This window comes from Calonectris borealis, chromosome 12, assembly GCF_964195595.1.
Source record: "Calonectris borealis chromosome 12, bCalBor7.hap1.2, whole genome shotgun sequence".
In the NCBI taxonomy this organism is placed as follows: Eukaryota; Metazoa; Chordata; class Aves; order Procellariiformes; family Procellariidae; genus Calonectris; species Calonectris borealis.
In genome coordinates this window covers 18,798,930-18,813,182 of record NC_134323.1, presented here as the reverse complement: position 1 = coordinate 18,813,182, position 14,253 = coordinate 18,798,930, and the positions used below count along the sequence as shown (strand labels likewise).

Sequence of the window (14,253 nt, the reverse complement as noted above, 5' to 3'; positions counted from 1 at the left end):
CATTTTTAATAAAGTTTCTTATTTTGATTTACAGTTGACAGAAGCTGCTATTCTATTATGCCAAGAAGCTTCTGCCTACCTGCATAAGATCTGACATTTCTCAGAAGAAACACCAAATCTTACAGAACATTTGGAGCATTGCATTTTCTTATTAATCAGAAGAGTGAACTGATCGGCTCCATTATTAAAGATAATTTTAGACTATTTCCTGTGTCACAAACCTAACTTTTAAAAATTTAAATGAAGCGAGCTCTTTGGTTGCAAATTATACTGTATAACTTCCACAATACTGCTTTCATTTATCTAGAAAAGTATTGTAAAAATCACTATTTCCTATTTTCTTCTATGTCACACTTGAGTTGTTTCTCCACAAATACAAGCCAGGCTGAATACCACTTTTGCCTAGAAGAGCCAAGATTAAAAACAAAGAAAAACACACACACAAAAAAAACACCCAACAAAAAACCAAAACAAAACCCAACCAAAACCCAAAGCAGTAGTAACTAGACAACCAAACACAGATTCTTAGGCAACTGAGTTCATGGCCTTTCTTTCAGCCACAATGAGTCCCTGAGAAGCTCCCTGACCACAATACTTAATAGAAGCCTTCCTACCCTCCATATAATTTGTTTGCATCCAGCACCATGTTTGAACACAAACTCATACAGAGGAATTAAAGAAACTCCCTTATGCTTCTGTCAGGCCTGCCTGGCCTTCAGGTCTAAGGAAATTCTTTGGTCAACAAGGATGCGGCTGAGCATTGGCTCTTCTCTTTTGGTATACAGTCTGCTGCAGATACTTCACCCCCCACCTTCCTCAAGTACCAAAACAGCAGAGGAAGCCTCTCCTTGAATGCAAACAGAGCAATTACTGGAATCATGCTGTTCCGCACAGCAATACACACATACCAATCCGTGTGTGACAGCTCTTCAAGACAAGTTTTAACCTTAAATAGGCCTGTGAACCATTAGGTTGGTGAAACTTTGGGTCCTGAAACATTCCATTCCCAGAAACTGATGTAGACTCTTACTCTCTCTCTTCCCCAATATATCTGACATATAGCATTTTGCATCACAGAAATAGGTGCGTCTTACAAACAGCAGCTATCCATAATATAATGCATTGTGAAGCACAATGTCAGCAGTACAATTAAAGAAAGATAGATTTGGGCAGTTAATGCTTCACCTGTCAAACAATCAGCAAAATAAAGGTGACATAGGCAATGAAAACAAAAACGTTTTAGGTCACATAAAAGCAACCTATAACCTTGGCATTCAAACATCTTCAAATTTGATTTTTATTATGGGACATAAAAAACAATTCATTTAAAAGTATCCTTATGTTTACAGCTTCAATTCTGTTTCACAAAAAAAAAAAGGTAAAATTGATTAAACTGTGTTTTGGATGATATTAAAGACAATGGAAGACCTGGAGCACACTCTTAATCACCTTTCCATAATGACAGAACTACAAAATACTGTGAGCTGCCACACCATGACTCAGGGACTATTTTAGTCAGAATTAACTCAAAATGCATTTGTATTTGTGACCGTTTACAGTGCTGTATACAGCTGGGAGCCAGTAGTGTTGCCCATTTCATGTTCCAACCGTGCCATTGCATTGACATTCCCATGCAACTCGGGCACAGGCTGTCCTACTCCATTCCTCCTCTTCAGCCCCACCTCGTTCTTTTGTGAGTCTCGGCAGGAGAAAGGAGCGCTTGGCCCAGGGTGCAATTCACAACAGCTGACTGTCGTGAATACCTCCCCCTCCAGGGAACACGGCAAGGGAGAGGAGACAGAAGAGTGAGTGACAAGAAGAGATTCAGAGGAAGCAAGCGGGCACCTGAGGTTTCCTGAATTGATTCTTCTGGGGAAAGAAACAGGCTTTGTATTTTTATACATCAACACTTCCTATATGGTTTGTAGGATATCCTTTATTCTAAGCCTCGCAGCAGGACTGCTTTCCCTGAGGCATGATAAAACCATGAAAAGATTCTTATGCCAACTGTGCAGCATTTTTGTATGAGGACCAGAAGATGGATACAGGGAACCAAACACACCAACATCACTTTGGTGTCCACACTAATGTATTTTCATGTTTTTTCCAAAAGTAAAAATATTATATGCACACTTTATTTTCGTAATTCCTTGAATTCTGCCTCCCACTGTATTTATTCTTTAAAGTTGAAGTTATATTTTTGTATAGGTTGGTGTTAATGTTTCATAAAGGTCAAATTATAGTGGTCTCCCTACTGTTTTATTGCAGGAGTTGAGAACTGGCACTGTAATTAAAATTCCAGCTAAATAAAGTCTGCAGGAGTCCTACTTGTAAGCAGGCAATTTGGTTTTCTAGCAAACCAGAGCACATTTTCTGTTGCCACTAGTTCACTGCCACACAAACCAAGGTAAACAAGACCCACGTGTCTGAATGCATTTACACAAAGAGTGTTTCTTATCAGTACAGTTAGTAGAGAATATAAATATATTCTAGTTATAGAATGTAATATAAATAAAATTAAAATAAAAAATGCACCCATTTTCTACACCTGCTTTTCAGTATTTTGGCAAAAATTGCAAGACAAGACAACTCAGTCTATACATAAGCCTAGGTCTAGCCAAAATGTTCACACTGCTGTTTATAAAGGCTATAAGAGATTTGCAATTTGCCCTTCAGTAAAATAATCCTGAATCCCTGGCTGCAGAATGGTCCCATGCATCAATTAGATTATCATTTACTTCAGTCTAACCTGCATTTAAGTTCTGGTACTTGCTAGCAAGTGCTTCACAAGTGTCAAAGATATGCCAATGCTGGCTACAGCTTCAGTGTCAAATTTCTCTTTCGCTGTCAGCTACCTGTAAGCTGCTCCAGCACTGCCTCCCTTTTGCTGCCTTCTTTAAAGGCCCCTCCGTTCTGCTTCAGTTCTCTCCACAGCCGAGACAGAGAGAAGGTTGCACTGATTTTTTTTTTTTAAAGAAAAGAAACAAATCAAAGCTAGTATTGAAAGTGGAGCTCCTGGCTAAAAAGCAGCATCCCAGATCACTATAGGAATTGCCTTTTAGGCCTTCCCAGGGCTCCCAATTTTATTTTCACCTTGTTTAAAAAGAATTCCTTGGTAAAGGAATTTCAGATTTTTGTTAAAGATAATCTCTTTCAGGCAGGCTTTCTTTAGCCAATTTCTTATTTCAGCAAATCCTACCACTCACCAGGGTTGATATTTTTTTCAGGGATTAAAAAAAAACCACAACACACAAATTTTACGTAATATTCCCATCACAGAACGTGATATGCACTTCGCTATCTACAGCTTCACTTGTCTGCCCAAGAAGCAGCAGTAGGTACAAGGCATACAAACATGCACAAAGTCATTCCCAAATGACCAGGGTTTTCAAATTAATCCATGAAAAGTTACTTTTTCCTTCCCTTCTCTAGAGGAAAGTGTTCGGGTGGAGAAGCTGAATAGAGACATAAGACAAAAATCAGGAACTCTAGCCTCCAGCTAGAAAAAAAAAAGCACTCAATCTAATAAATTTCTGAAAGATTTCATGAGTTTACTGCCAGTGTTACTTATTCTCAAAGAGAGACCGAGACATCACATGCCACAAGAAAGCTACGTAAAAAGGAGATGCGACCATTAAAGCTGACAATAGCTGATGTATACAGACAGATTGCTCTGTCCAGGAAAGACTGCTTTAAATAAGCGAGGGGAAAGAAAAACTGCCAGTTGAAGCATGAGCATAATTACCTTAGAAAAGTTATAATTTGATTTAGATTAGCAGAGAGAAATCCTAAAAGCTAAGAATTAATTGTGAACTACATCTGCAAATATTTTCAAGAATACTTCCATGCTTTAAGATATCATTAACTTAAATGAGATTCTATGTTTAAAGGAAGATTTAACCTCACATACTCCCATTAATTCTTGCTAAAGGTCCACACTACACTTTGAAATGTAATGGAAAAGGTTAGTTAGCCATGATTCTTTTGAATGGTGCTTTCCTAAGATCCTCAAATTAAAAGTTCTGTCAGAAATGCGGTCTGTGAAAATACAAAGCTATGTACTACAGAAGTGCATTAATGTCTCAGCATGTAGTAATTTGTGTTGCATCTGTTTGTCAGATATGAACAACAGCTTCATCCTGACAAAGCTGGGCTGATGCTGTAGCCGCTTCAGCATAACCCCAGCTCTAAACTATAACCAGAGGTCATATGCCCCTACCCTTCATTTCCTCAGGAAGATGACCCTGTTAAATTTTGTCAACCATAAGCAATTAGTGTCAGACTATTTCCTTGCTGAGTTTTTTCAATGCCAAGCTACCTACATTTTCCTAAAAGACAGATTTTGGCCTTCCAATATGTTTATACATCTGCAGAGAACGAGGCTGCCTCTTGGCCTGCATTGTTAGTCAGTTAGGGAGTAATAGCTTAGTTAATCTGATTTTTGTTTTGGAATTGGCAACTGGAAATGAACAGAGAAGTCTTCCATTGAAGCACCTAGGGACATTATTAATACAAGGTTTGCACTGCACCGAGCAAAAGACCCATCCTGCTAACACTGAGCAACTGGTCATTGATTTAGACTATTAGAAGAGCAGCTGGCATGCTTCAGTCAACCAAAGCCTACACGTATTTCAAAAAAGTATTATCTGAAAAACATTATGGCTCTTGGAAAGTCTCCAGAAACAAAACAAATCTCAAACCAAGTAATCTGCTACTGTTACCTTCCTAAATCCAGACCAACCCATCAACAGAGCATTCATTGTCACTGCAAAGATCCTCCCCCATGTTTCATTGGGGTTTTGTTTTGTGTTTTTTTTTTTTTTTTTCTTTTTTTTTTTAAACCCAGGATTGCATGGTTTTTCTCAACAACACAGACAAGATACTTTCTGAGTTTAGATCTTCATTTTCCTCCACCTTGGAATTATAATGTGAAAATGAGGTTTCACCAACACATATGGCTTTCCTTCCATTACCCTACAGGAGGTAACTACATCCCTGAGAGATTTTAACTTAGCCCTGAAGATGTTTTTCAGAGACTGAATAATTCTTTCACATTGTTCTGTCTAATGTCCTACCTTTTCAAAAACTAGTTTAATTAAATGTATATGCATAAAAATCAAACAGTCTATTTTAAACTCATTTCCCCTCAGGTCCTGTTAATAAGCTGACATGCCCTGTTTGGAAGGGAACTGTCTGACCACCTGGCACTCAACAACCATTTTTTCCTGATTTGTTTTATGATTAAACTGCTTTAGTCATATGTGAAAGCAGTTTAACAGATGATATGATATTCTGTTATATTGCAACATCAATCTGCATACATCTATTCAGAGACACGTCTGAGATGTTCTATATTACTTAGTCACAATACATATTTGCAATACATACGCAACTTTCTCCCTCTGTGTAAGAGTAAGCATCAAAATTCAATTAAAAAGCAATGCCTTAGGTATTTAAGTGCAAAAGGATCTTCCCTTTGAAGATCCTTCTCACTCTGCCTCCACGAACGCGTTGTGAAGTTCCCAATCTCCCAGTTTAAAAATTACTTCCACAATTTTGCAACCATTTTGCATACCCCCAATTCCAGATATTTCCTGGAATTTTGGTAACATGAGTTTGGCTTCCTACAGCCATTTAAATTGGAATAGTGTGGTTAAGAGATATCCCTAATGCCTGGCTTCCAATCCTGACCAATATTTCTGTCCACATGGCATAACAGAGTCCCAAATGCCTGGTCTTAATCATGTATCCAAGTGTCAGAACTGAAGCTCTGGGTATTCAAGTTCTATACGTGGGTACGTGCGCATTAAGATATAGAGTATAAAAAGCATTCCGCTATCTGGGTAGAAAAGTTGACAGACATTTCTGTAGAACCTGCTACCATGTGCCCAACACAGGAACCAAGTAATTTTTCAGCATTTTCTAAAGTAGTACATTTCTTAACATAGTGAGTGATTTATGTGAAATGAAAGTAATTTTAAGATGTTTGTAGAATTCAAAACACATTAAAGACTACTTTATTTTGAAAAGCTACAACTATGTTTCAACATGGATGCACTACAGATATGTACACCTGAATAGGTGAAAAATCCATAGTTATCTAGCTATTACCCAAAAGTCTGGACAGTTTTCCCTGCAAGACATTACTAAGTCAAAAATCTTACCTCACTGGAACATGTTCTTTTGCAAGCTACAACTACCACCTGTAGTTCCAATTACCTAAAACCTGCAATATTCAGCATGAAGAGTTAACATTGGTGTATAAACCTCATGTTAAAACTTCATAGAGGGTTTGGCATATTGTAGTATAATGAATTAGGCTGCCACATTGGCTCTATAAAAGCTGCCAAAAAAGTGAAGCAGGAGGAGATGAATCAAGTGTGTATGATAACACACACTGTATGGATCAGAGTAAACAAGAACATAATAGCAGTAATATTGATAGCATGAAACAGTTAAAGGAAGAGGCCACCTGTGCAGTCAAATGGCACAATAATCAGTGGGAAGAGTGGATGCGATAAATCACAGATCTCGCATGCCATCACCTGAGAATCAACAGGAAATGTTTTGATGTGAGCATGATTGGCACTGTGATCCATGTACACACATGATATTGTAGTAGTAGGAATGGTCTTCTCTGATCTTTCCACAGGCATTATTCAGTTTGAACAAAGGGAATCTTGTTGGAGGCTACAGCTTTGCTAGACAACAGAAGAACTGCCTTTAAGCGTTCATGATAAGCAGACTAATATATTTCCCATCATATGAGTAAACAAAGATTTTCAATATGGTTGAATAGAAAAGTCTTTGTTAAAATCCACAGAATAAAAAAGTACCCAAATGCAGACAGACAAAGCCCTGATCTTGAAGCAGCCCAAGCTCTGAAACATGTAATCTATCACGTAAGAGACAGAAGAGGTCAGCCATTAATTAACATCCAAATTAAAGCTTTTCAAGTAAGGGTCAAAACTTCCTTTGTTTTGACATTTAAATCACTGGCAATGTATTCCGCAGTTTAGTATGCACAGCACATCACCCAACGCCTTTATGTTAATTGCCTCAATTTTTCAAGTGCACTTTTTGATTCATTGTCAATTAAAAATACCCCCAAAAGCCAAGACTCATGTATGTTAAGTATAAACATGATTAATGTAATGTAACACAATTACATTTCCACATTTGATGAGTCTGATTAGGAACTTTCTATCAGGCTGGCATGACGGAGCGCTGTCACTACCAGTGACCTGTCAGCCTTGCCAAAGACAAGCTTCCTGATGGGGAAACATTTCATGGCCACAAATGTTTCAGAAAGGTGTAAAACCTGTAATTAAAAGCTGTCAGTTATCACCTTATCAAGAATGTAGCAATTTTTATGATCTTCTGTATTTGATTGCAGAAGGTGGTCCTAGGTCTAAACTAAAAAATGCTATAAGGAAGAAAAATTCAGTAACATCACTGCTTGTTAAAGCAGTAATTATGTGGACAGACCCTCTAGTATTTCCAGAAAGTGACTCTATGAATCCTCTCCCACTACATCAAGGGAACATCTGGTTTAAGAAAACTGTACTCAGGGAGAAGAACTGGGCAGACCACAAGAGTAGGAGAGCAATATCTGCTTTTGTTTGCGGTCATAGAAAACACAAGTTATAAGGAGGTAAAGGGGTCCGATGAGAAAAAAAAGTCAAAATTAGGAAAAATAAATGACAAAATTAGGAAAATAAAATAATCCAAATCTAGAGGTTGCTGTTAAGTGAGATGCAATGGTAAATCGAAAAAAAAAAAAGCAGTTCAGCCTGAGCACAATGAAATAAAAGCTAAAAAATAGCAACAGAATTCCAGTGGAACTAACAGAAAGGAAGGTATGCATACACAACTGGAGTGATGTAATTGTTATGGCCAGCTTATAAATAGGCTTTGATAAGAATTGGTACAAATTAGAATAAGAAGTAAGATAAAATTCTGTACTCTCAGTTCAGGCTTTTCTTCCTTCTTCCCATCAGAAAATGTAAAATAGAGTTAACATTGCCATATTTAGAATTAATAAATACATAAGAACCAGCCATAACCTATATTTAATTACAAGGGAGATACTAGCAATGAAATGTACAATAGGTCCTTGTTTAAATTGAAAAATAAAAAAAGAAAGAGACTGTTTCATTGCACTTCAGAAAAGAATTACAGAGCTCCTTGGCTTATCAAGGACTACAAAAGCAATCACTGCTATAGGCCTGCTTCGCATATTCGCTCTATTAATTTACATAGCCCTGGTAAGCCTCACATTGCAATGCAACTGCTAAATTACACTGCTCTTGGGTAATGGGTATAAAAAGATGCAAGAGCATGCAAAGTGTATTCAAACAGACAATTAAAAATATCAATTCTGTTGACAGCTAAAATGAAGAAACTGTGCAGAGGTTTAATGCTGCTGCATGAAGGACATACTGTTTACGAGTGATTGAATTAACTAGAATCATGCATCGACAGTCTGCCTTTGTCAAACATTACATATTAGGCCAATTTAGTGTCTGCTTATTAAAATAATTTAATTCCGAAGATTGTTTCCAGGCATTTCTAAATCTCCTCCTGCTCTTCCCTCCTCCTTACATTAATGATGGCATCTTAATTATTGTGCTAGTTTCATACGAGTGCAATTTGCTGGGTCACCATAGAGCAGCCCAGTCACCTTTGGCTTAACCAACTTATCCTTTAGGTGTTTGGGAGGACAAGCAAGAGGACAGCAGGAGGTCTGGCCAGACACGCTGCAGCCTCAAAGCTCAGAAGCAGCCAAAGAATACAATAAAGGTTATATTTATTCCACTTAACGCTAACTTGTTAATATTGCTTTTCTTTACATAGGTCTTCAACTTTGCATGCTTATTAAATTTATTATACTTCCTATATTCTCTGAATTTCTACTTTTAACCATGTAGGGATGATGTGTTCATCAACTCTTTAAAATAAGAATTTAAAAGAAAACAAAATTGCCTAAAGAAATTAGAAGTTTGAAACCTCTCTTCTAAATTGAATCATAATCTCACATCTCTGTGAATAACATTACTACTTACGTTCTAAATTTCCTCTGAAAATGCAACTCAGACTAAGCAGCTTATCAAAATGCTTAGACTAAAAATGTTATCCTAAAGGTTTGCTTTAGCACCTGTTAAAGGCTGAATGACTTCACTTTAAAGGGAGTCATTTCAATAGACTCTAGCAACTAATTCTGACATTTCATTTTGAAAAGTTAGTGTTATCTTAAAACAAGCGTGCACAGATATTACACCTTCATCCAAACATGCATAACAGTGAAAATATATCAATATGTAGTAATAATATCTGGAGGGAACTGAGACAGGAAACATGTGAATGTGATGACTAACATTGCTTTGCATTTCTTGGTTTCACCAAACTATCATTACGTATCACATTGTAGGATCTAGATATTGTACATAGATGCCAAGCACTACTGTCTCATGCTGCATACCTAGAAGAATTCCTGGTTCAACAGCAAGCAACCAAGCATGACAAAGAAACTACTAGTAATATGTATGACATGTAAAAATGCTGGAATGTTTGGAAGTTATGAAAATGGCAGCACTGAGTATCTTTTTTTAAGTCTTCAAAATCATTGACCATTGTATAAGGTACTACCTTCGTTTGACAGTCTTGAAGCCCCAAAGCCACAGAACTGAATGAAAAAGTTGTAACACTTGCTCACTAAAGTCGTTGAATGAACTAACACCAGGACTGAAAGACAGTTAAATCTCTTTCAGTTTAATGCTTTGAGTATACAGTGCCAGATCGGATTTTATAATGGGACACCTGGTAGTTGGAAATATTACTGAATATCCCAGTGGTACAACACACGTAGTAACAATTTGCTATCACTGATGATCACAAGCTTCATCCAGCCTCCTCTGAATTTCATGTAAAGACTTGGACGTGCACTGGCTTTGAATGAAGCTTCTAGGATATAAGCTTATAAATCTGAGTTGCAGAGATGAATTAATAGTGAAATGTTGATAGGCAAGCCCTGATTTCCAAGATTATAGGAAAGACTATAAAAAAATTCAGTGTAAATTTACTTTTAAGAAATGGATGATTCTAAGTTTTCACAATATTCATAGTGTCCTAAATGATTGTATATAGTATTTTGCCATCTCTAACACATGGAACAGAGTAAAGTCTGTAGAGATATAGGATTAATGCAGCGAAACCCAGACAGAATTATGGCAATATTCAAAATCCTATGTACAAAAAAAAAAGCTTTCTGATAGATGGTAGGAGTGATATGAATACATAAGCAATTCTGATTTTTGCACAATAGTAATATATGAAAATAACATACGGTTCAGGACTGGCTGGTCCTCTGTGAATTCAAATGGCTGTTCAATATAAAAAACCTTTTGCTGGAATCCAGGGACACATTCTAAATCTTCTGCACATGCAAGCAGCAGAACCTGAGGGGAAAAAAGGAAATGGACTTTTAACATCCACTCATTCATCCATCACGTTGGCTTCTGGGAATGATACTGGGTTTAGGCTCAGTGCTCATAAAACAAAACATTGGGCTCCATGCTCATAAAACAAAATATCCATCACATCACACTTCCCCTTCAAATCTTGCTAAACATTTTTTTAGGTAAGGTTTTTGCCAGCTTGTGGGCTGGCATAGAAATTACAAAATAGTAGCTTTCAAGGTTAAGTTCAGTTCAGATTATCAATAAAAGAATATTACTGGTCTTCGTGAAAACATAGGAAGTAACATTGCTCCTAAAATCACAGATGAATACAGCTAAGCTTAAATATATGCTTAAATTAAGCACTTTTAAGTTGATTTAAATAACTGATAAATTAGGGTCTGCAACCTAGTTTCAGAAAGTTGATCACCAAGTTACAGAATGAATTCTTTATTCAAGGGTGAAGTTTCACATCACAGAAGTTTCCTTTATGAAGGAACTTCTTTGCTAACAAATGTAAACTGTTGCCTATTTTTTTCCTCTCTGAGCCACAGTTTTTCCATTTTCCCTGTAATCAAAACCTTGTTTACACCAAAGGAAGACTGAAAATGAAATGTGTGCATCACAGTGGAGGTGGATCTGAAGGTTAAAGTTGAATACAGTTTGTGTCACTGTTAGTATGTGGTCAAAGTTCCCTGTCACCACCACCTTAGCAAAGGAGGAAGCTTAAAAGCAAAATAGAAGTGTTAGAAATAGGTACGATACTAATCTCAGTCTCTGAAGGTTTGTGTTCTATCCCTGAATAGAGACAACAACCTGAAAGACTATTTTTCTTGGCAGCTTTTAAATGAGAGCATGGGGGTAAGAATGTCCAACAAAGAGGCAGCAAGAAAAAAATTACTAAAAAGTGTAAAAGGTTAAAGAGAGAGGCAAAAGGAAGCAAGTTCAAGAGTAGGAAAAGCCAAATCTGTATTTTTCAACCTATATATGTGTAGCCACGTTTTCAAAAGTACTTTCTGCTTCAGAACCTCCAAAGATGTTTTTCAAAACCTGACTTTCAGATGGTGTAGAGTACTCTGATCTCAAAGTTATTATGGCCAATCTGCTGCTTGGACAGCCAAAGAAAAAATCAAGGAGAGGGCACACGTAGTGACCAAGACAATGGTCAAGCAAATACAGTGATTCTGAATGACGTTCACTTTAAAATTCAAGTAGCCCTGCACAAATAGGTCTATTTACTCAAGACAGTCTCAATGTGCAATTATAATTTTGTAAATAAAGCTCTTCAGCTATAAAGTGAGGACAATTTCTCCCCTATACCACACAGGTGAATGCTGAAGCCTCCTTTCTTCTTCACCAGCTCAGGTGACAAACTGCACTCTCACTCCTCCCAACCCAATAGCAGCATCTCACACATTTCTCAGTTCTACCTCCACCACATTATCATCTAGGTATGCTGATTCTGGTCCTAGAGAGATTCCTGCAAAATTTTAACATCTGCAATTTTCCATCTTAACCACCACTCATAGTCCATTTGCTAAATCAGAGCAATACGTTATCTGCTCTCCCCCTTCAAGCACTTCACACTCACTATAAGTTTTATGTGATCCCATTTATAAAAACCAAAGGCAGCAATACCCCACCTGGTCTGCATTAGTTCTTCTTATTGAAACCAACTGCTGGATCATTTGTTTCATGTCACTGACATTTGCTATAAAAGCTTGGCTAGAAGTGCTAGCAGACTGTGAGAAACAGCCAAAATATTTCATGACAATTAAGCTGGTGGTAGTCAAATGCAGCAGATGGATGCCTTTGCCTTCCATCCTGACCTGTCCTATGCTTGTCCCTTTGAAGGATTAACCAAGAAAGAAGACTTCAAGTAATACCCTTGACTACTATTCACTTCTATATATCCACATAACTGCTGTCTTTCTTACAAAGGCTTAAGAACACAGTGCCTAATCTCTTATTCAATTATTGACATTGATATATTGATTTTACTGGAGATTCTAGACTCTATAGGGGTTGAGAAATGGACATGTCCCCCTTCAGTCTTCCAGTACGAGACATCTGCAAATGTGAACTGACATATTCAGAGCCTGCCCTCAAAATTGTGCATAAAACTTGATTACCGATTCAAAAAAAAAAAATAGCCTGATATGCATTTAAATAGTCACATGCACAGAAAGACACACATGCATTTTCTGCACATGTTTTCTGTGTGCACAGGTGCATTTTTAAAGTACCTGTCTTTCTGACTCATGGTGTTACTGAATGAATATGCATAAAAATGCAATCACAGCAGAAGGAAAATTCTTCCAATCTCAAGACGCAAGCCACAACCGAAGCAAAGTTATATAACAAGCCCACACCAGAAAAATAGCCCAAGCAATACATACTGAAATTCAACTACAAACAACTCTTCTCCTAAAGGATTAACACAGCAAGTAAGAGGCAAATCATGTTCTGATCTCCCAGCTACTGGCATCTTAAAGTTTAAACTCTTGTCTTACAGAGCTATAAATAAAAAACCTGCTTTGGACGTCATCTATGTCAGTACTTAGGAGAAGGGAATATGTCTACTCTATCAGATTTGTGACAGTATAAGCTGACTTTGAAATCTGGGCAATCTAAATAGGTCATGAGTTAACTTCTGTAAGTCTGGTACAGAAACCTCACATAATACAGATGTAGCAAATAGAAAATGACCTTTACTCCCTTTGAAATAATTACAAGACTCAGGCTTGGCCTTGCTGTGAAATGGAACATTTTATTCTACTTGTGCAATTCCAGGCGCTTTCTTCTTCTCAACATGTCAGACAAGATGTTAAATTTGTCACTACACTGAGAGTTTTTAATTAATTATCTTTTAAAAGCACAATTATTCTTTTAATTTATTTTTCTCACAAAGAAATTTCTTCTGTTGAACTAAATGTCTATCTCATTAAAATAATTTCTGTTGAGGTTCTTCACTCAGGGGAAAAAGTCTTTAAAAATAACTTGAAAAAATAAGCCAAGCAGATATATGTTGAAGGCAAGGAGAATATTGTTCAAAGCAGAATATGTTCTGAATTTAAGCACCATGTAGATTTCGTATTTTTGGATATAATAAAAGGGTCTATGGGCTGATAGCTATCTATCTAAAGAAAGCCTTCAGCTAAATACGCTGAAAATAATGTTTAAATGTCATATATGTAGAATTCAGAATATATAAATATTGTTCACAAATCTAGTCAGGTAAGTACTAGGCAATTAGTACAAAGGGTCCTTCACCCACTACTAAGAAAAAAGCCACATTCTTGAAAGAATATGACAATTATGCAGCAAACATCATTTGGCCATGAAAATCTGAAGGGGTAGAAGTCTGAAAAGCAAACCAGGGAGTCGTGACTGCTCAGACCTACAGATCCTATATTCACTGACAAGCAGAATCAAAGGTTTTCATAACCTACTGCTTTTCAGAAATGTACAGGGTGAAGACTCATTTTTAATATCCTGACAATTTGTCTTTCTGAATTTATTACCAGTCACTATAAGGAAATGTCACTAGTTCAGATAACTTCTGTGCAAGTTTGGTCACTGGGCTAGAACTATACTTCTGATAAGGTATCAAGCCTATGAAACACCTGGGGTTTTTTTTGTTAATAAAACAGCATGCACATGCTGGTGGCCTTGACTGACCTCAACATTTGCACTGAAAGCTGCTCACATAGAACATGGATTGGAAAGCAAAGGAGAATAGCAATTTTATACCACACTGCAGAGGAAATTAATAAAGCCCCTGATGTTGAAGTAC

At 37.0% G+C, this 14,253-nt stretch overlaps 1 protein-coding gene across 1 annotated transcript in view; it reads right to left on the bottom strand.

Annotated features, from left to right (window-relative positions):
• CDH13 (cadherin 13) overlaps positions 1-14,253 on the bottom strand; it is a 512,113-nt gene that overhangs the window by 405,806 nt on the left and 92,054 nt on the right. Inside the window, exon 2 of the mRNA XM_075161497.1 lies at positions 10,346-10,457. Within this exon, the coding sequence (XP_075017598.1) occupies positions 10,346-10,457 (112 nt within the window). The remainder of the gene's footprint in view (positions 1-10,345; positions 10,458-14,253) is intronic.